We start from the raw sequence: 21450 nt of genomic DNA on the forward strand, positions 1-21450 counted from the left end.
AGCAGTGATTTTGGGGCCAAAGAAAATAAAATCTGTTACTCCTTCCTCTTTTCTCCTTCTATTTGCCATGAAGTGAAGGGACCAGATGCATGATCTTAGTTTTTTGAATGTTGAGTTTTAAACCAGCTTTTTCACTTTCCTCTTTCACTCTCATCAAGAGGCTCTTTAGTTCCTCTTTATTTTTTGCCAGTGGTTATCATCTGCATATCAGAGGTTGTTGATATTTCTCCCAGCAATATTTGTGGGGAGAGGGTTCAAAATCCCATATAGTCTGTCTGTCAGGAGCAGGTGGGCAACACCCCTGGAGTATGGTTCCTTTTGCAAGTACAGTATTTATATCAGGAACATACTGCTTTTTAGTTGGTAAAAGATAGCAGTTTTTCTTCGACGGCTAGAGGGATTCTGTGTTATCACTCCAACATTGTTTTCAGAAACCATTTGACAAGCTCTCTCCAAACCTTGTTGGGGCTTAGCAGTCAGCCCTGCTGAGATCTTTATCTTGCTAATCAAGATTTCCTTTGGGGCTTCCCTGGTGGCTCAGTGGTAGACAATGCAGGAGACACGGGTTTAGGTTTGATCCCTGGTCCAGGAAGATCCTGTGTGCTGCGGAGCAACTAAGCCCGCGAGCCACAAGTATTGAGCCTGTGCTCCACAACGAGAGGAAACCACTGCAATGAGAAACCTGCCCACTTCAACTAAAGAGTAGCCCCCCACTCCCCGCAACTAGAGCAAGTCCATGCAGCAACAGAGACCCAGCACAGCCAACAATAAATAGATAAATAAAATTATTTTTTAAAAAAGATATTACACATTTAAAACTTTGGACATTAGAGGAAGTTTCCTAACATTTTGGAAAGTCACATAATTAAACATTGTATTACTGGTTTCACATTTTTGCCAAAGTAGTAGAAGGAATGGCCTCAGACTCCTCACTTGCAGGATCACTTCCCCTTTTGTTCTCTCTTCACTGTAGTTCTTGCCCCAAACTATTATAGTTGCTTTTTTTTTTTTTACAGAAACCCAGACACAGGAATGTAGAACAGGCACCTCAGGAATTCCACAGTGGCTGGAAGCCCAGGGGTCCAGCTCAGGCAGCCAACCCCACCCACTACCAGAAAGGACAAATTTGCACTTACTTTCACTTTTCAGTGGCCAGTTATGGACAAAATAGATAGGACTGTGAGAAGATGCAGGATGGGTCTACTCTCTCCTAACCTGGCCGCCCAACCCCTCCACCCACCACCACTTTCCTCCTCCCCTCACACGCTAAAGAAGAGCCCTAAACAAAAGGGGTCAGATGACTGCGATGCTGAGTTGTGGAGTACCAGGTTGTTGGGGAGCCCCTGCTAGCCTTCAGGAAGAGATTTTATTATCTGTAGCTCTTTTCTAAGAGGGGAGAACAGCACAGCCACATTGGTCAGAACTCAGAGGCGATGGGAAACTCTTCAGGATACCGGGACTTAATGCCTGTCAGGAGATATAGGGGACATAGGGAGGGAGATAGCTGGGTGAGAGCTACATGTAGGTCTCCAGTTCTGTTATGGGAGGAAAGGGCATTCAGCCTCAGGGAAGGCTGGTGTGGACAAAAAACGTTGCCTGCCATATCAGTCAACACAGGATACTGTGGTCATTAAGTCACTGGCCACTGGACCTGCCCCCAGCAATCGGCTGAGAGGGGATCCAGGGTAGAAAAGAGCAGGATACTGGCCCTAGGTAGCTAAAGTGCATATCAAAGGAATGATTTCAATGAGCCCAGACTCTTGCATATATGTGACAGGGACAGAATAAAGGGACAAAGTAGATAATTAAATAATTAATCCTACTAGGGGATTATAAGTAGATAAAATATGGGATACCCTTGTTAAGTTAATGATTACTTAAGAAAGCAGGTTTACTTAACCACAAGACCGAGCAAGCTTGCTTAATGAGCAACACAATCATGCAATAGGAACATGAGACAGGCCCCAAAACAATAAAACAACGGTGGCATGAGGCCCACAGCCTGCCCAGTGAGCTCAGTAAGTTAGGACACGCTCTCTACACACATAAAAAGCAATAATTTGTGGACCTAGCTTGACCATGTAAGGACATGAAAACTCCCCTGCTCAACCTGGAGGAGGAACTAATGATGGAAGCATGACATCTACTCAAGAAAAACAAAAAGGTCTTCTCCCACCACCCTGCTTTTCCTTTTATTCTAAAACTGTAGCCAAGTAAGTTCTTGGGGTATAGCATCCTCAGCCGGCTGCTTGTAAGCCTCACAAACATCCTGTTCTAATAAACCACTTCTTGTCATTACTTTGCGTCTTGTGGAATTCTTTTTGCACCGAGACATAAAGAACCACACAGAGCTCTTCAGAGGACCCTCAAAATGCCACCCAACAGTTTCACATAGAAAAGCACTAAGTTCATTAATTGCAGATGTCTGGTTTTCTTTAAGTAACAGTAATCTTCTGATGTTCCAACTACCTGGGTTTTGTTGCAAAAGCTGTTACATGTACTGTTTCCTCACTTACCTCTTTGGAGCAGTCCCTCAGAGCTATCTAAGAGGCTGCCTTCTGGGCTTAAGGCTTCAGAAATTTCACTGAATAAAACATAATTCTCAACTTTTAGGTTGTGCATTTTTCTCGGTTGACACAGGGTTCAAGCCTTTGTGTCTGCAGACACATGCAAGATCAGGAGGGTGCCACCCCCAGTCTATTACCCAACACAGTGACAGAGCCCCTGTGATGGAACTGAAACCAGGGCAAAAATCTCCTTCCAGGCAATCTTGACCCCTCAGCTGAAACGAGCAGGACAGCTGTGGATGACTGACTTGAAATCAGAACCCATGACAATGAGACAGGCACATTTTTTTTCCTATAAGATGACCCTTGTTCTAAAAAAAGGCAAATAAATATGAGTTGCCTACTATTATTTGTGATTACATAACACATTTAAGAGAATGTCATTTTGACTTAGTTGAAGTAATTTGCAGAGGTAATACCTGGTAAATTTCTCTATTTATCGTAGAGAAATCAGAAAATACAAAGACACAAAACAAAGAAAATCCAAATCTTCCATCTCAGCACCCTGTACATATTAAGTGTCTGGCACACATAGGTGTTAATAAGCTTTTGCGGGCTTTCCTGGTGACTCAGTGGAAAAGAATCCACCTGTCGATGCAGGAGACATGGATTCGGTCCCTGGTTCGGGAAGATCTCACATGCTGTGGAGCAACTAAGCCCACGTGCCACTACTCTTGAGCCTGTGCCCAAGAGCCTTCCTGTGCACTGCAAGAGAAGCCACCACAATGAGAAGCCTGCTTACCACAACTAGAGAGTAGCCCCTGCTTGCTGCAACTAGAGAAAAGCCCTCACAGCAATGAAGACCAGCACAGCCAAAAAGAAATAAATAGAATTTTTTAAAAAAGCATTTGTGAAATGAATGCATAAATATACACATAGTCTTCAGGGTATTAATCCTGCTTGTTTGTCTTTGGTGAATAGACTTCCACATTTCCCCCATGCATCATCCACATATTTACTTTTTGAATGAATGCATACCATATACTCTCTTTTATAACCTGCCCTTTACTAAAATATGAATATCTTTTACTATCACTTGAGTAACAATTTTTAATGGGTATTGCATTGTGGCTACATGAGAATATACTGAAGCTTGTTATATTGTTATATGTTTAGATTTTTTAATGTATAAAGGTTTGGTAAATATATCTATCACTAAATATCCTGCACATCATGAATTAGCTCCTTAAAATAAATTTTCCTAGAGATGGGAATACCAGACCACCTGACCTGCCTCTTGAGAAATTTGTATGCAGGTCAGGAAGCAACAGTTAGAACTGGACATGGAACAACAGACTGGTTCCAAATAGGAAAAGGAGTACGTCAAGGCTGTATATTGTCACCCTGCTTATTTAACTTCTATGCAGAGTACATCATGAGAAACGCTGGGCTGAAAGAAGCACAAGCTGGAATCAAGATTGCTGGGAGAAATATCAATAACCTCCGATATGCAGATGACACCACCCTTATGGCAGAAAGTGAAGAGGAACTAAAAAGCCTCTTGATGAAGGTGAAAGAGGAGAGTGAAAAAGTTGACTTAAAACTCAACATTCAGAAAGCGAAGATCATGGCATCCTGTCCCATCACTTCATGGGAAATAGATGAGGAAACAGTGGAAACAGTGTCAGACTTTATATTTTGGGGCTCCAAAATCACTGCAAATGGTGACTGCAGCCATGAAATTAAAAGACGTTTACTCCTTGGAAGAAAAGTTACGACCACCCTAGATAGCATATTGAAAGACAGAGACATTACTTTGCCAACAAAGGTCCATCTAGTCAAGGCTATGGTTTTTCCAGTGGTCATGTATAGATGTGAAAGTTGGACTGTGAGGAAAGCTGAGTGCCGAAGAATTGATGCTTTTGAGCTGTGGTGTTGGAGAAGACTCTTGAGAGTCCTTTGGACTGCAAGGAGATCCAACTGGGATTTCTTTGGAAGGAATGATGCTGAAGCTGAAACTCCAGTACTTTGGCCACCTCATGCTAAGAGTTGACTCATTGGAAAAGACTCTGATGCTGGGAGGGATTGGGGGCAGGAGGAGAAGGGGACAACAGAGGATGAGATGGCTGGATGGCATCACTGACTCGATGGACATGAATCTGAGTGAACTCCAGGAGATGGTGATGGACAGGGAGGCCTGGAGTACTGCGATTCATCGGGTCGAAAAAAGTCAGATGTGACTGAGCGACTGAACTGAACTGAACTGAAAGTGGAATTGGTGCAGTAAAAGATTTCATCCAGTGCCGGGAGCCAGCACGGGAGTTCCCACCCATGGCAAAGGTCGTGCAGAGAGCTCTGGTGGGCAAGGCGAGCCAGAACTCAAGGGGTGCCTCTCTGGGCCTGCCTGAGCGTCTACCCAAAAACCAGAATCTGTTTTACTATTTCACGACTTTCACCAACTCCTCTGACAGTCACGGGGGGTGGGGGCGGGGGGGCTATCCCTAACCACCTTTTCTCTGAAGGAAATCAACTTAGAGCTCAAGCTAATTAATTAGCCTCCTGGGCATAATAGGAGTGTTTAAATACAAACCCCTCAGATGGCTCTCTAACTTGCCTGACAGGTTTACCTGGACTTCTACAGCTACACATAACGATTGTTTACAGTCTCCCAACCGCGGAGAGGCACGGGAAGCTTAAGATATTCAAATAGTATAGAGCTTCTCGGAGAGTTAAAAATTGTCAGAATAGAACTAGTAGATTTCATTGTTGAGCCAGTGCTTGCTGCCAAGTTTCCACATCCCCTGTATTGTATCCTTGGAAGTGTATTAATTAATATAGTTGGGATGTAGAAAAAATAAGTAGTGGCCTTGGTGTTAACAACTTTAGACCCTTAAGGTAATAAATTCTTTCCTTTGTTGTAAACCCACTGCACCTTTGCCCTATAGGAATGCAACTGTATCTAACACCTTCGGAGGATGGCGCCAAACTTTAAAATAATTACTCCTAGAGAAAATAAGTCTTATGGTTGACAAACCTTTATCAGAGTCATAAAATGTTAACAGGCCTTCTGGCCAGAAGATGATGTAAATCACCTAAACCATTTGTATATGATAAATTTGCAGAAAAGAAAGCCTGGTCTCAATAAGGATCATGATTTCACATGGTTTCACACCCCCTATTATCCTCTATGTGCAACTTAGGGTATATAAGCTCCCTTTGAAAATAAAGCTACGGGCCTTGTTCACCGAAGCTTGGTCTCCCTGTGTCGTTCTTTCTTGTTTCCTTTTCTTCCTTTTCTCTTCTGTTCTTCCTTCATACCAAAACAATTGGAGCGCGGGGGTCCTCTGCGACTACTTATTTACCTGGGCTTTTAAGACCCACTCGAGAAGGTGCCTAAGGTGGGGCACCTTCCACTATATGAGAGGGCGCCTGCAGCCTCTGTGGTCAGAGCTAACCTGGTGTCACAGGTTATATTGATTTTCCGCGTAAACCAGTTATTATTGAGCATCTAATAAATCTCGGCTTTGCTATTCTAATCACCAACGCCATCCTCCTGAGGGAATCCCTGGATCCAACCGGGGCTGCTGCTGCTGCTGCTGCTAAGTCACTTCAGTCGTGTCCGACTCTGTGGGACCCCATAGACGGCAGCCCACCAGACTTCCCTGTCCCTGGGATTCTCCAGGCAAGAACACTGGAGTGGGTTGCCATTTCCTTCTCCAATGCATGAAAGTGAAAAGTGAAAGTGAAGTTGCTCAGTCGTGTCTGACTCTAGCGACCCCATGGACTGCAGCCCACCAGGCTCCCCCATCCATGGGATTTTCCAGGCAAAAGTACTGGAGTGGGGTGCCATTGCCTTCTCCGCCAACCTGGGCTGGACCCCGGTAATCCTGGCCTTTGATATATATTGGCTGCCAAATCATCCTCCAGAAGTTATAAGGGCAACAACTTTGTGCAATAGGGGGAATTCCCATTTCTAAAAAAAAGACTCTGCTGGTGTCTTCTTCCCAGAGCAAATAAACAAATGAGCAAACACTCCTTAAAACCTGATCTTTAATCCTATATAAGTAGCTGGCAAGGCAAAGGAAAGGTTGGTCTGGTCCTCTCTTCTTCTCGATTCACAAGAGAGGAAGTCTTGGAACCACAGAAGAGCCAACTCAGGGGAAGCCCCCTCACTCCCTTTCTGTTCTCTCTTTGCTGAGGGGAAATCTCAGCAGGGCCCTTTCTGAGCCTCTGGAGGTTTTAAGTTATCACAAACTTCTAGGCTTTTTCTTAGGGGAAATTCATGAAGTATAAAACAATGAACCATTTTAAAGTGCACAATTCAGCAGCATTTAGTGTATTATTAATGTTATAAAACTACTGCCTCTCTCTAGTTTCATAACTTTTTCAAATTTTGATACCCTAGAAAGAGACCCTGTTATTAGTCACTCCTCATTCCCCTTCATGCCACCCTTTGGTATAAACATTAATCTGCTTTCCATCTTTATGGATTTGCCTTTTCAGATATATCATATAAATGGAATCATACAGTATGAGACCTTTTGTCTCAGCTTCTTTCAGTTAGCATATGTTTTCAAATTTCATCCAAATTTTAGCTTGTATTGTATTCCCGTACTTTGTTCCTTTTTATGGCGGAATACTATTCCATTGTATGTATATCCCGCAATTTGCTTTCCCATTCATCAGTTGATGACTTTCAGGTTGTTTCCACCTTTTGACGACTCTAAGTAATCCTGCTATAATCATTGCTGTACAAGTTTCTGTGTGGTATATGTTTTCATTTCTGTTAAGTATATACCTAGGAATGGAATTGCTGGATCATATGGTAATTCTTAATGTTTAACTTTTTGGGAACTTGCCAAATGGTTTTCTACAGCAGCTGCACTATTTTTACTTTCCCATCAGCAATGTACAAGGGCTTCAATTTCTCCACCTGCTTGCCAACAACTTGTTGTATTCAGTTTTTTGGATTTAAGTCATTCTAGTGGATATAACGCCCGGAGAAAGAAATGGCAACCCACTCCAGTATTCTTGCCTGGTAAATCCCTTGGATGGAGGAACCTGGTGGGCTACAGTCCACGGGGTCACAAAAGAGTCAGATACAACTTAGTGACTAAACAACAAGTGGATATAAAATGCTTCCTTTTTATGGGTTTGATTTTCATTCCTTAATGATCAGTGATGTTGAACATCTCTGTGTGTTTATTGGTTATTTGTATATCTTTGGAGAAATGTCAAGTGCTTTCATCCTTTGAAAATTGGATTGTCTTCTTCTTGTTGAGTTTTAAAGAGTTGTCTGTATATTCTGGATATTAAACCCTCATCAGATATATGATATGCCAATATTTTCTCTCATTATGTAAATTGTTATTCACATTCTTGATAAAGTCCTTTGATATGCAAAAGTTTTAAATTTTTATGAAGTCCAATTTTCTATTTTTTTCCTTTTATTGCTCATATGTTACTATTCAAATCTAAGAATCCATTGCTAAATCCAAGATCATGATGATTTTCCACTGTGTTTTATTCTGAGAGTTTTATAGTTTTAGCTCTTTTATTTAGAGTTTTGGTCCATTTTGAGTTAATTTTTGTATATGAAGTGAGGTAGGGGTCCAACTTTGCTCTTTTGCACTTGGTTATCCATTTGTCCTAACACCATTTATTGATGAGATTGTTCTTTTCCCCCTGAATGATCTGGGCACTCTTGTCAAAAATCAATTGACCATAGATATTTAGGTTTATTTCTGGATACCTTTGATTCTAGTCCATGGGTCTATACGTGTATCATTATGCTATTAGCAAACTGTTTTAATTACTGTAGCTTTGTAATAAGTTTTAAAATCAGAAAGTATGAGTCTTCCATCTTTGTTTTTCTTTTTAAACATTGTTTCAGCTATTTAGGGCTCTTGCAATTTCATATGAATTTGAGGATTGGTTTCTGAGAAAAGCCCATGAAAAGTTTAATGGAGATTGCATTGAATCTGTAGGTCACTTGGGGGAGCAGTGCCATTTTAACAGTATTAAGTTACCCAATCTGTGAACATAGGATATCTTTCCATTTATTTAGGCCTTTAATTTCTTTCAGCAGTGTTTTGTAGTTTTCAGTGTACAAGTGTTTTACCTCCTTGGTTAAATTTATTATTAGTAATTTTATTCTTTTGGATGTTATATATTAGTTTACTTTGGCTGCTCTAACAAAATACCACAAACTGGGTGTCTTAAACAACAAAATTTTTTTCACAGTTCTGAAGGCTGAAAGTAGAAGATAAGGTACCAGCATAGTTGATTTCTGGTGAGAGTCTTTTTCTAACGGGTAGAGCAGGCACATGCCCATTAGCTGGAGACTGTTGGTGTTACAGCCTTAGCACAGTAGTTTGAGGTCCCACTATACCAACAGTGGACCTCACTGTGGTCCTTGTGGTAAAGGGTACAGTAAGAGGTGGATCGTGGTCTTCTCCCCAGGGCGCTCCAGGCCCTCAGGCCTTGGGGCTGGTGGGGTAATCTAGAGAGGCCCAGGGACGGGCTGAAGGCTGGGGCTATGTCCTGAAGAGCTCCTGAGTCCTTGCAAGGGCCACCCACTAGCTGGCCCCAGGCTTCAAGGCAGCAGTGAACTTCTCCCCTATCCCCACCTCTGCAACCTAATGGCAGTGGCAATATTCATGGGTCACAGTCCATGTAGGCCTCAGAAACTGGACACTGCCATGGAAGTAACCTTCATCCAACTTCAGGCTTTCCATTCAAATAGTTTCAAAAATAGGTACAGTTTAGATTGGTTATCTACTCCTAGGAGGTGACCAGAGGTCAGGGTTAAGTTGAAAGGACATTTCACGTCACTACTTCAGGTCCAGCTCTGTGGTTGGGGCTATTTTCAAAGAAGGGTGATTCTTGTGAGCTGGTTGGTATGTGCTACAACAAGTATTCCTATCGGTCCTATACAAATGATTGTCTCAAGTGAAAAGCCTGAGGGCCAGCTCGGTCCTGGGTACCTGGCTCCCTCAGTGATGACAGCTGGGCTGAGCCTGGGAACCTGGCCCTGAAGGTGCCAGCAGCTGAGAACCGCCTCTTCAGCCAGGCGTGGGCACTGGCGGGAGGACCCAGACTGGGTACTAGATGAATGCTGCTGAACAGGGTCATGAGCCCACACAGGGACCCCCTCCTGTTAGCCAGGGCCTGGATCTGAGAGGGTGAAAGTTGAGCCATGGGCCCTTGCCCATTTTTGTCAGAATAGAGAATAACATTTGTCTTGGTGGAGGTTTATAGGTACATGGTGACCTGACTGTGATCTGACCTCAAGAACAAAGGATCTGACACCAAGAAATTTTTTTTTTTTTGGACATCAAGAAATTTGCAACAACTAAACCATGCCCCGGGCTTCCCAGGTGGCGCTAATGGTAAAGAATTGGCCTACCAATGCAGGAGATACAAGAAATGTGTAGTTTGAGTCCTGGGTCGGGGAGACCCCCTGGAGGAGGACATGGGAAACTACTCCAGTATTCTTGCCTGGAGAATTCCATGGACACAGGAGCCTGGCAGGATGCGGTCCATAGGGTTGCAAAGAGTCAGACACGACTGAGCAACTAAGCACGCAGGCACAACCATGCCCCTCCTTCTCCTTCATCTTTCTTATAAAAGGGCTTTGCTGAAAGCTTTCAGGAAGTTCAGGGATTTTAAGGCATGAGCCACTCACTTATCTCCTCACATGGCCCTGCAGTAAGCCTTTCTCTGCTGCAAATTCTGATGTTTTGGTATTGTTTGGCCTCATTGTGCACTGGGCACACAGACTTGTATTTTGTAACAGTTTTTCTGGCTTGCAGACAACTACCTTCTCCCTGTGTACTTAAATGATCTTTGCTTGGTGGGTGTGTGTGTATGTGCACACACACAGAGAACTCTCTGATGTCTCTTCTTAGGAGGATACTTACTGATCCTACTGGATCAGGGCCCCACTCTTATTTAATCTTACTTTCTTAGATGTCTCTTCTCTAAATATACACTGAGGGTTGGGGCTTCAACCCATGAGTTTTGGAGAGATGCAAACATTCAGTCCATAAAAGATGCTATTATAATTATCTATTAGAATTATTCTCTTAATTTCCTTTTCACATTATCCTGCCAGGCTTTTTAAAATTAATGCCTGCCCCAGTGGAGCCGTTGTTATCAGTGTCCTATGTATCCTCTCCCCTGCTTCCTTTCTGACTCTGTCTCATAAGCTCTGTTTTATCTGCAGCTTGTTATTCTTCCACTTGATTCATTGGCAACTGCTAAATATTTACTGAGTGCCTGTAATGTGTTTATCAGTGTGTCTAGCAGTAGGGGAGGTATAAAGAAGTACAACATGGTTCCTGTCCTTGAAGACTTTCACTTTAGTTAAAGAAACAGACATCTACATCTACAAAATAATTTGGGAAATGAACTTCCTTGGTGGTCCAGTGATTAAGACTTCACCTTCCAATGCAGGGGGTATGAGTTTGGTCCCTGTTCAGGGAACCAAGATCCTGCAAGCATCTCGGGCGAAAAACCAAAACATAAAATACAAGCAGTATTGTAACAAATTCAATAGAGACTTTTTAAATGGTCCACATTAAAAAAAATCTTTAAAAAAATTAAGGAACCATTTATAAGCATAAGTAATCCAGTTCTTAACTACGTGGCTCACACCTTAGGATGTAAATAAACTGTAAAAGGGTAGGTCACAGCAGTGTCCCCAGCCCCTAGATCAGTATAGGAGGAACAGGATATGAGCTCAATAAATGAGTATTGGATGAATTTAATACTGTCCATCTTTGGAATTTCATCTGGCAGAGGCTAGCCCTCCCATTCATCCTGGAAGATGATCCCCAGGGGACTCTGGTCTGCAAAGGGGCATTTAGATAGGACGTATCTGAGAACGCTAGGGCTCTCTAACTGGTTCAGGTTACGGCTTAATGGTAGGCTCACAGACATAGCACACATCTCTCAGCAGGTGTTCTGGTGTCTTTCTAAAATAAGTTCTTACATAAATAGATCCTTGTTAAGTTCCACCGAGTAAACTAACTGAGAAGAGGAATATGAAGGAAGAGGGAAGAAAGCAATGTCTAGGCATGGGGGAAAATGTCCCAGAAAATTCCAAACCAATAGCCAGGAAGTGGTGCCAGGAGCTTTGGATTCCAGGCAAGAAGAGGTGCCCAAGCTTATTAATCTGGTCCTTTAAAATACGATTTTTTTCTGATTCCAAGATGAAGGTAGAATACTTGAAAAACAAATCACAGTATAAAGAAGAAAGTAAACTATCTATAAACCATGACCTAGAGATAAGTATTGTTTGCATCATTATATAAAAACATTACATGTCGTTTTACTTGAACTTAACAGAAGGAAAAGAAATCAAACTTCAGATAAGAAACTAGTATTTAATGTCAACAGTAAGACCCAGTAAAATTGATGATTCTATGGACTATGAGTTCTATAATTTGCATAAAAATCTCTTCTCTATAATTAAAAAAAGTTTATTTATTTTATTTTTGGCTGTGTCAGGTCCCAGCTGTGGCATGAAGGATCTTTGTGGTATCTTTCAGTACAGTGTGCGGGCTTCTCTCTAGTTGTGGCACACACCTTGGAAGTGGCAGCAAGTGGGCTCAATTGCCCTGTGGAATGTGGATCTTAGTTGCCAACCAGGGATCAAACCCGTGTCCTCTTTATTGAAAGGCAGACTCTTAACCACTGGACCACCAGGGACGTCCCTTGTGTCCATAATTACAATGTTTCTTTTATAGAAACCCTTTGGACTAATTTTGATATTGGAACACATCCGATCCTCTTAAAACATATTCAGTAACAGATTATGAAAGATGAAGTACTTGGGAAAGCACTATGTTTCATTTTATTTCAGGGTAATTTAGCTAATAAATTTAATCTTAGTATTTCTGGATTTTTTAAAGTTTTACCTCCCCCTGCCAAAAACATATTGTTTTCTCCCTTATTTTCAACAACTATAAAAACATCATTCATTTGCAATGTCAGTTTCATAGATGTTATGTGTCTCAACTGTCAAGTGCTGTAGAAATTCTAAGATAAAATATTGAGAATTACTTTCCTTAACACAGCTAATAAGATTTTTTATTAAAAAAATTCATGCCACATAGTTTACTTCATACTTACATCTTGATTTTCTCATTCAGCTTCTTATTTTTCCTGGCATTTCTAGTTGTGTTTCTTTTTTCTTATTGGTTACACGAGATGCTTATCTTCTCATGTTTGGAAGCAAACTGCAGGAAATTTAAATGCCTTCTATGACAGGAGGTACAAGAGATTCAGGTTGGATCCCTGGGTTGGGGAGATCTCCTGGAATAGGAAATGGCAACCAGCTCCACTATTCTTGCCTGGGAAATCCCCTGGACACAGAAGCCTGGCAGGCTACAGTCCATGGGGTTGCTAAGAGTCAGACATGACTGAGCAGCTGAGCACACACACATGAAGGGGCCATAGACATTCTACTATACTTCACTAAGGGCTCAGTTTCCCTAAAACCCTGGGCCCCCAATACCCATACCTCAGCCTACTCCAGTTTACCAGGTATCTCATTTTTCCAAAATTTCATTCCTCTAAGACCTTAGTTGCCCCAGTTCTGCCAGCTACTCATTGCTCTCAATACTTTAACTCCTGTGTCACCATTTTGTCCAGTGTTCTCCTTTTAAGACTACAGGCCATCCCAGCACCTACCTCCTACAGTGAGTTATGCCCAGCCCACCTGCTCTGGTGTGGCCATCGGACATTTCCTCTATCCTGTTTCTCCTCTCCAGGAAGTGCCTGCTTGCCTAGGCCATGATGATTCAGCTTTGGTTGAACCCCACAGGTGCTGAACAAGGCCAAGTACGGCCCAATATGGATAAACCGAGTAGGGCCTCAGATGCACGTGCACCTGGCCAGTGCCCCACTCCTGGAGCAAGTGATGCGCCAAGAGGGCAAGTACCCGGTACGGGACGACATGAAACTATGGAAGGAGCACCGGGACCAGCAAGGCCTGTCCTATGGGCCCTTCACCACGTGAGCTGGGGCTGGAGGGACTGGAAGAGGGCCCCAGAGGCCAGGCCCAGGAAGTGGCACTGGGCAGCCAGAGGATAATGGGCAGAGTAGGATCTCCCTGTGTCCTCCGAGCCTGAGTCTAGAAAAAAGCCTCTGTGTCTAGAAAGCGGTGGTTGGGTTGGACTGAAGCCCATGGACCATTCATTGGCTTTTCCACTAATATATCCTATGACTATAAACGGATGAATAATATACCCTCCTTGGGCTTATGTTTCTTATGTATAAAATGGGAAGCTTGAATTACAGGATCTCCAAGGTATCTTTCAGACCTTTCAAGCTCCATGATTCTGTATTATGGTTGAAAACATATTAACTCAAATCCTACTGGGACATATTTACTTATAGTTGAAAAAAAAAAACAAAACACAGCAGCATCATATTAGTTGGGAGGGCTCAATTTAATTTTAAGAATATTTTCCAAATTATGTATTATATGCTTGTTGTTGGTTATAACTTTCATGGATGCTCTCAACACAGAGAGATACGTGTAGGTTTTAGCCTCAAAGTCATACCTAGAAAAGTTAAGATTATTTTGGCAGTGACACATTGAAAGATAAGCTGAGTATATTATATATTCAAATACCAATTAAGGTAAATAATTGAGAATCATTGGTGATAAACCATTCCCAGTGCCACAACTTGTAATTGGGTATATTACCAGGCTTCTTTTTGCTATAGTATGTTAAGAGAGCTTCCAGAACAATGAATGGCTTTTTATTTTCCCTAGTTGTCTGAGATTCACGTTTCTAAAGTTATTTTTTTAAGGGATTAAAGTTAATCCAGGTGGTTGAAGTAATAGCAACAACACTGATAATAACTGAGTGTTTATGACACGCCAGACATCAGGCGAGTCTCTTTACATTTATTATTTCATTCTAACCTCACAACAAGGGGGGAAGTAGATAGTATTATTAATCCCCATTTCACAAGTAAAGAAACTGAGGCCTAGAAGGGTTTGGTTTTTGCACGACTTGCCAGAAGTGACGCGGTGAGTAGTGACATAGATCTCTCTGATCCTGGAAGGCAAGGACTTACTGCCTTGACGTGTTTGGAAAGGAACAGACTGGTTGGAAGGTTCATTTTCTATGTCTTTGATGCCCGTATGTTCATTCTGTCATTTCATAGCTTTCTCTTTTCCTGGTTCCTTCAGAGGTGGGTGGTTTCAGAACTTAATTCCTTGGTCCTTTTTTCTAAGTTTTGAGAAGAGAATAGAGAATGTTCTTTAAGAGCTGTTTAGCCTGATATCTGACCTTGAGGGCAAGATTTGGGTCTCAAGGATGCTGTACAATATTTGAGACCCAAATCTTGCCAAGAGAGTAAATCCTTAAAGTTTATATTTTTATGGTGACAGATGGTCAGTTCAGTTCAGTCGCTCAGTTGTGTCCGACTCTGCGACCCCACGGACTGCAGCACACCAGGCTTTCCTGTCCATCACCAACTCCCAGAGCTTACTCAAAACTCATGTCCATCAAGTCGGTGATGCCATCCAACCGTCTCATCCTCTGTTGTCTCCTCCTCCCACATTCTAGTCTTGTTATGGTGATCATTTTGCAATGTATTCAGATGTCAAATCATTATATTGAAACCAATATAATGTTGTATGTCAATTATAAATCAATAATAATAATAATAAAAGATTTGGGTTTCAGTTTTTCACCAGGTCAGGCCATCACTGGACTTGATGGTTCAGATTTAGAGCTGGAGCTAAACATATATATATATATATATATATACCCCTTTGTGATCTATTATACCCATTTCCTCTAAAGCCAGTTTCCTAAATATGTTATATAATATATGTATTTAAAATCTATTTTGCTAACCTATGAGACTTTTTTGTTTTAACATATATATATATTTAAAATCTCATTTTCTGAAGCATTGTTTCCCAAGAAATATTTTAAAAACCACAGAAGGTTCTCATTTAAGTTCTGCAAATCTATTCCTATTGTTGGGAGAGTTTTACTCTTGGAGAAGCACCCAAAACCTGAAGTTCCAATAAATACGGCTGTTCTGGTTTTCATTTTTTTTCTAGCAACACTTTTATTGCAGTTTCCCCCAACATAAGATGTCGCTAGTGTAAAGAACCTACCTCCAAATGCAGGAGACCTAAGAGATGCGTGTTCAATCCCTGGGTCGGGACGATTCCTGGAGGAGGGCATGGCAACCCACTCCAGTATTCTTGCCTGGAGAATCCCATGGACAGAGGAGCCTGGTGGGCTCAGTCCATAGGGCCATAAAGAGCTGGACATGATGGAAGCAACTTAGCACACACACCAATATAAGAAAGAAAACTCCTAGGGTTTGAAGTTCATTTATTTATTTATTTACTTTGTTTTTTAAGGTTCATTTAAGTAAAATATATTTTTCAAATTTATTGAAGTATAGTTGGCTTACAGTGCTGTGCTGTACTTAGTCACTCAGTCGCATCCAACTGTTTGCAACTCCATGTTTTGTAGCCCGCCAGGCACTTCTGTTCATGGGGATTCTCCAAGCAAGAACACTGGAGCATGCCCTTCTCCAGGGGATCTTCCCAAACCAGGGATCGGACCCAGGTCTCCCACATTGCAGGCAGATTCTTTACTGTCTGAGCCACCAGGGAGCCCAATAGTTCAAAATAAAAAACCTGATTCTTGCCTTAATACTTGTGAATGTTTTTCTTTTTTAAAGACCGTATGAATTTTTAAAATTCGAAAGTAATATTTATTGTAAAAATTCCAGTAATAAAATATTATCTCCCTACCCCTTGGTCCCATCCCATCCTCCTAAGTAATCCTGACAATTTGGTGTATATTCTTATCTTGTTGTTGTTTAGTCGCTAAGTTGTATCCAACTCTTTGTGACCCCTGGGCTGTAGCCCTCCAGGTTCCTCCATCCAAGGAATTCTCCAGGCAAGAATACTGTAGTGGGTTGCTATGCCGTGCTCCAGGGGATATTCCCAACCCAGGGATCGAACCTGCCTCTCTTACATCTACCTGCATTGGCAGGTGGGTTCTTTACCCCTACTGCCACCTGGGAAGCCCTATATTCTTCTCTGTGAACATACAGATATGCATGTAGATATATATAGGGTTCCCTCTCTTCCTCTTAAAATTTTACCATGTTATACTTATTACTCTACATCTAGCTTTTTAAAAAATTGACCCATACCCAGCTTGCTTAGGAAAGGTAATGGGTTTGGGGGACTGCTGAAGATGGGAGTAGCTCCTGCACATTAAGCCCCTGAATGGGAAGTGTGTGTCCATCCCCATGAGAATCCCTGTCTAACCAGGGTGAGGACCCAAATACCTACTGCATGGTTATGGCAAGACAAACTGGGGCATCAGCCAGATAATGCTGTCTGTCTCCTTGTCGCCTTGAGCCTAGCAGAGCACAAAGGTCCTCTGAGCACCTCAAGAACCCTCAGTTGCTCTCTTTTATCCCTCATCATCAACACAGAGGCACCAGAGCCACTGTAGCTGCCTAGCTCATTTCACATACAGAAGATTATAGAGTTGTGTCATCCTAAGATAATCACAGTCAACATTCATTAAGTATTCACCCATTTGCCAGGCACCAATCTAAACACATTAATTATCCTACTAAGATAGGTGCTCTTATTATTCCTATTTTACAGAAAGGAAACTGAGGCACAGAGAAGTTGAGTCACCTGCCTAACGTCACTCAGCTGACATCATCTGACCTATGATTTGACCCTAGGCAGATTGGTTCAGAGGGCTTCCCAGGAGGCGCTAGTGGTAAAGAACCCGCCTGCCAATGCAGGAGACGTAAGAGATGGGAGTCAACCCCTGGGTCTGGAAGATCCCCTGGAGGAGGACATGGCAACCCACTCCAGTATTCTTGTCTGGAGAATCCCTTGGACTGGAGGAGCCTGGCTGGCTACAGTACATAGGGTCGCAAAGAGTCAGATACAACTGAAGCGACTTAGCACGGCACAGGTTGGCTGAGATGCCCACCTTAACTACTTCCTTTATGCTGTTAGTGAAATTCTGAAGTTTTGTGATTTGAAGATTCTGTCATTTGAGAGTTTGTGATTCCATAATTCTAGGTCTAGGGTCTGAGATTTTCCTCAACTCTGTAAGGGTCTCAGTGGGAAGACACCACCTGACCCAGTCCCCACCAGATACTGACACTGGTGCCACTCTTCCATCGTCGGCAGGATGGGAGAGCAATGGTACCGGTTGCGCCAGACTCTGAACCAGCGGATGCTGAAGCCAGCCGAGGCTGCGCTCTACACGGATGCTCTGAACGAGGTGATCAATGACTTCATGGATCAACTGAAACAGCTGCGGGCAGAGAGTGCCTCGGGGGACCACGTGCCTGACATCGCTCACCAATTCTATTTCTTTGCCTTGGAAGGTACTCTGGTGGGGAGAAGGGCCGGGTGGGCGTGTGTCAGGGGTAGGTGTGGGTTAGGGGTAGGCTGTACTCCCCTCTGATGACGGCCACCATGTACCTCCAGCTATTTCCTACATCCTGTTTGAGAAACGTATTGGCTGCCTGGAGCGCTCCATTCCCAAGGACACCGAGACTTTCGTCAGATCTGTCGGGCTCATGTTCCATAACTCGCTCTTTGTCACCTTCCTCCCCACGTGGACTCGTCCCCTGCTGCCCTTCTGGAAGCGGTACCTGGATGGCTGGAACACCATATTCTCTTTTGGTGAGGAGTCCAGGGGAAGAAGTGGGGGCATGGGTCCCAGGCTCAGTGCAGTAACAGCCCCCAGTACTCTCTCCCAGGACTTTCTCCCTCGGTCCTTGGAGAGCATGGCTTTTGGCCGCATCCTCCCGGTTCCCCATTGTCCCTGTAGGAAAAAAGCTGATTGATCAGAAATTGGAGGAGATAGAGGCCCAGCTGAAGACAGAGAATCCAGAGAAGACCCAGATATCTGGTTATCTGCATTTCCTGCTGACCAGCGGACAACTCAGTCCTCGTGAGGCTGAGGGCAGCCTGCCCGAGCTGCTCTTGGCTGGAGTAGACACGGTGCGTGAGAGGGGCGGGCGCGGAGGCCAGGGCCTCCCAGCTCTCATCCTGGGCCAGTTTCCCACTATCCTCCACCTGAGCCTGACCTTCGTCCCTCCAGGTACCTGCTTCTCTTTCTGTAATGTGGATTTAGAGCTGGAAGGAAAATGGGGGTCATTCAGCCTTGTGGAGGTGGGCCAGGAGTGGTTCCAGTGTGAGGGATTCGCTCACTCCCTGGAGCCTCTCTGACAGCTGGGAAGTTTCATCTCATACCAAATCTACTCCTTCATGCTTTCATCTAAGCAGAAAGTTGAAGAGCTTGCCCATAGCACCTTCTTAGTAGGGCCTCTTTCGTGTGCTTTTGTCCTGTTGGGTTTCTCCGTTAGTCTCCTTTGCTGTTACGGTGTGATTCTCTATCATATCGGTCCTTATCCTGCATGAAGCCACGTTGAGCATTGGAGAGAGGGTCCTATAAACCCTGGAGTCTAATCCTGCTGTGTAAAAGTGTTAGTCGCTCAGTCATCTCTGACTGTTTGAGACCCCGTGGACTATAGCCCACCAGGCTCCTCTGTCTATGGGATTCTCCAGGCAAGAATACTGGAATGGGGTGCCATTCCCTTCTCCGGGGGGTCTTCCTGACCCAGGGATTGAGCCCGGGTCTCCTGCATTGCCGGCAGAGTTTTTTACCATCTGAGCCCTCTGGGAAGCCCTGCCATACTCGAAGCAATTTAATTTCTCTCCCACATTTTGCAAACATGCAAACACCTTCCCACCATCTAACTGGGCCTCTTTCCTAGAAATCCCTGCTCACTTCATCTCTTTACCTCCCAGACATCCAACACGCTGACATGGGCCCTGTACCATCTTTCAAAGAACCCAGAGATCCAGGCGGCCTTGCATAAGGAAGTGGTGGGTGTGGTGCCCGCTGGGCAGGTGCCCCAGCACAAGGACTTAGCCCGCATGCCCCTGCTCAAAGCTGTGCTTAAGGAGACCCTGCGGTAGGATACTGTCCCTGGGAACAAGGGTCTGTGTGTGGAGGGGAGCTCAGAGACAGGAGTGGGAAGTGGGGGCTGAGGGACTGTGGCCAGGGTCAGAGATGAGATGGGAAGAGGGGACTGGGGGACCAGAGGGGTGTGGCCGAGTGGGTGGGCACTCTGACCCTCCTTGGATCCAGAGACAGGTCTGCACTTTCTTTTCCCTGCAGTCTCTATCCTGTGGTCCCTGTGAACTCCCGGGTTGTCGTGGACAAGGAAATTGAAGTTGGTGGCTTCCTCTTTCCCAAGAATGTGAGTAGGGCTGGAGAGCCAGGGTTCCTGGGGGCACCTCACAGACCTACACTGATGTGCCACCCAACCTGTGTGTGCAGACCCAGTTTGTGCTCTGCCACTACGTGATTTCCCGGGACCCTGACATCTACCCCGAGCCTGACAGCTTCCAGCCCCAGCGTTGGCTGAGGAAGAACCAGCCTGATGCCCTCAAAACCCAGCACCCGTTTGGCTCTGTGCCCTTTGGCTATGGGGTTCGGGCTTGCCTGGGCCGCAGGATTGCAGAGCTGGAGATGCAGCTGCTGCTGACAAGGGTGAGTGGGGAGAGACTGGAGGGGTATGTGGGCCAGGGGAGCTGACAGGGGAGTGAGGCACAGGTGGGGGTATGCTAAGGAGGGCTGTGGATGGAGGTCACAGACTCTAAGCGCCCCTGTGCCTTTTACCTCCCAGCTGATCCAGCACTATGAGGTGGTCCTGGCCCCTGAGACGGGGGAGGTGACGAGTGTGGCTCGCATCGTTCTGGTTCCCAACAAGAAGGTGGGCCTGCGTTTCCTGCAGAGACAGAGCTGAGCTGGGCCCTTGTTTCCCCACTTTCCCAGCACAGGGAGATGAACCTCAGTGTGCTTCCTGCAGAACCTGAGCTTTTGCTACTTTGTATCATGTTGAGCATCTCCCTCTCAGACAGAAGGCTGCTGCCATGGCACATTGCTAACCTTGAGGGAAAATACTGAATAAAGGGTTTTTTATTCATAACTAGAGATCTTTGTCATTCTTGTTGACAACCCAGCACCTGAAGCTCATTCTGTGGTTGGGGAACAGGCTCTCCCACTTAGGAAACTTGGTGGGAGGCAGAGCCACCTCCCTCCATGGAAACTGAGCACATCCTATGCTTTCCCAGACCTCACAGAGAAATCTTGGCCTTACCTAGCATTGGCTGAGGCCCTATCCAGGCGGAAGCTGCCAGTCCACTCCCCAGGCACAGAGAGGACACCATATTTTGAACAGAAAGTGCTTAGATACAGGCAGTGAGGTCACAAACATGGTCGGAAGAGCCCTAGGATAGGCCTACAGGAATGATTCTATGGGCACCCCTGGGGAGGCTCATCAGTCAAGGAAGCCACACTCAGGAGGATGGGGTTTGGGAAACTCACTACGACTGTTGGCCCCAAAGCTACTCCATGTCTCCCAGATCTGTGCTGACTAAACAGAAAAAGAAAAGATGCCCCCTCCTCCCAACCGCCCTGACAGCAAAAGGAACAGGAGCTGTAGAGGGTGGTCTCTGCCTCATGAACACCTTTCAGATCTCTTGCATACAGTTAAGAGGCAGAGCCTAGGTCCTACCTGGGACTCCAGCTTTGAGACAGTCTGGGGATTGTAGTATTTAATTTTCCAGCCCCTTCAGTACAGGAAGCCAACTAGAAGGAAAGTGGGTTGGCATGGAGATCCAGTGCTCAGTAACACAAGCCTAAAAAATCAACTAATCCCAGCCTCGAGGAGACACAGCCCCAGTGGGAAATTTCTGCTGAGTCACAGAAAGCTGGACTTTCTTATGTCTGTGGGGATTTGAGTTTGAGCCTACTAAAAAAAAAAAAACAAAAACACGTCATTGCCGTGATTAACATCCTTCCACGGCTCCTCAGTCCTGAGTCAAGGTCTA

The 21450-nt window shown here is 44.3% G+C and overlaps 1 protein-coding gene across 1 annotated transcript in view; it reads left to right on the forward strand.

Moving 5' to 3' along the window:
* Window positions 1–20551, forward strand: part of CYP27A1 (cytochrome P450 family 27 subfamily A member 1) — a 42292-nt gene extending 21741 nt beyond the window's left edge. Inside the window, 8 exon segments of the mRNA NM_001083413.2 lie at window positions 13339–13529; window positions 17728–17927; window positions 18031–18228; window positions 18377–18549; window positions 19360–19526; window positions 19733–19814; window positions 19895–20107; window positions 20244–20551. Coding sequence (NP_001076882.1) covers window positions 13339–13529; window positions 17728–17927; window positions 18031–18228; window positions 18377–18549; window positions 19360–19526; window positions 19733–19814; window positions 19895–20107; window positions 20244–20363 — 1344 coding nt within the window. The 3' untranslated portion in view covers window positions 20364–20551.
* Window positions 20552–21450: the final 899 nt, after the last annotated feature.

This window comes from Bos taurus, chromosome 2 (assembly GCF_002263795.3).
Source record: "Bos taurus isolate L1 Dominette 01449 registration number 42190680 breed Hereford chromosome 2, ARS-UCD2.0, whole genome shotgun sequence".
Classification (NCBI taxonomy): domain Eukaryota; kingdom Metazoa; phylum Chordata; class Mammalia; order Artiodactyla; family Bovidae; genus Bos; species Bos taurus.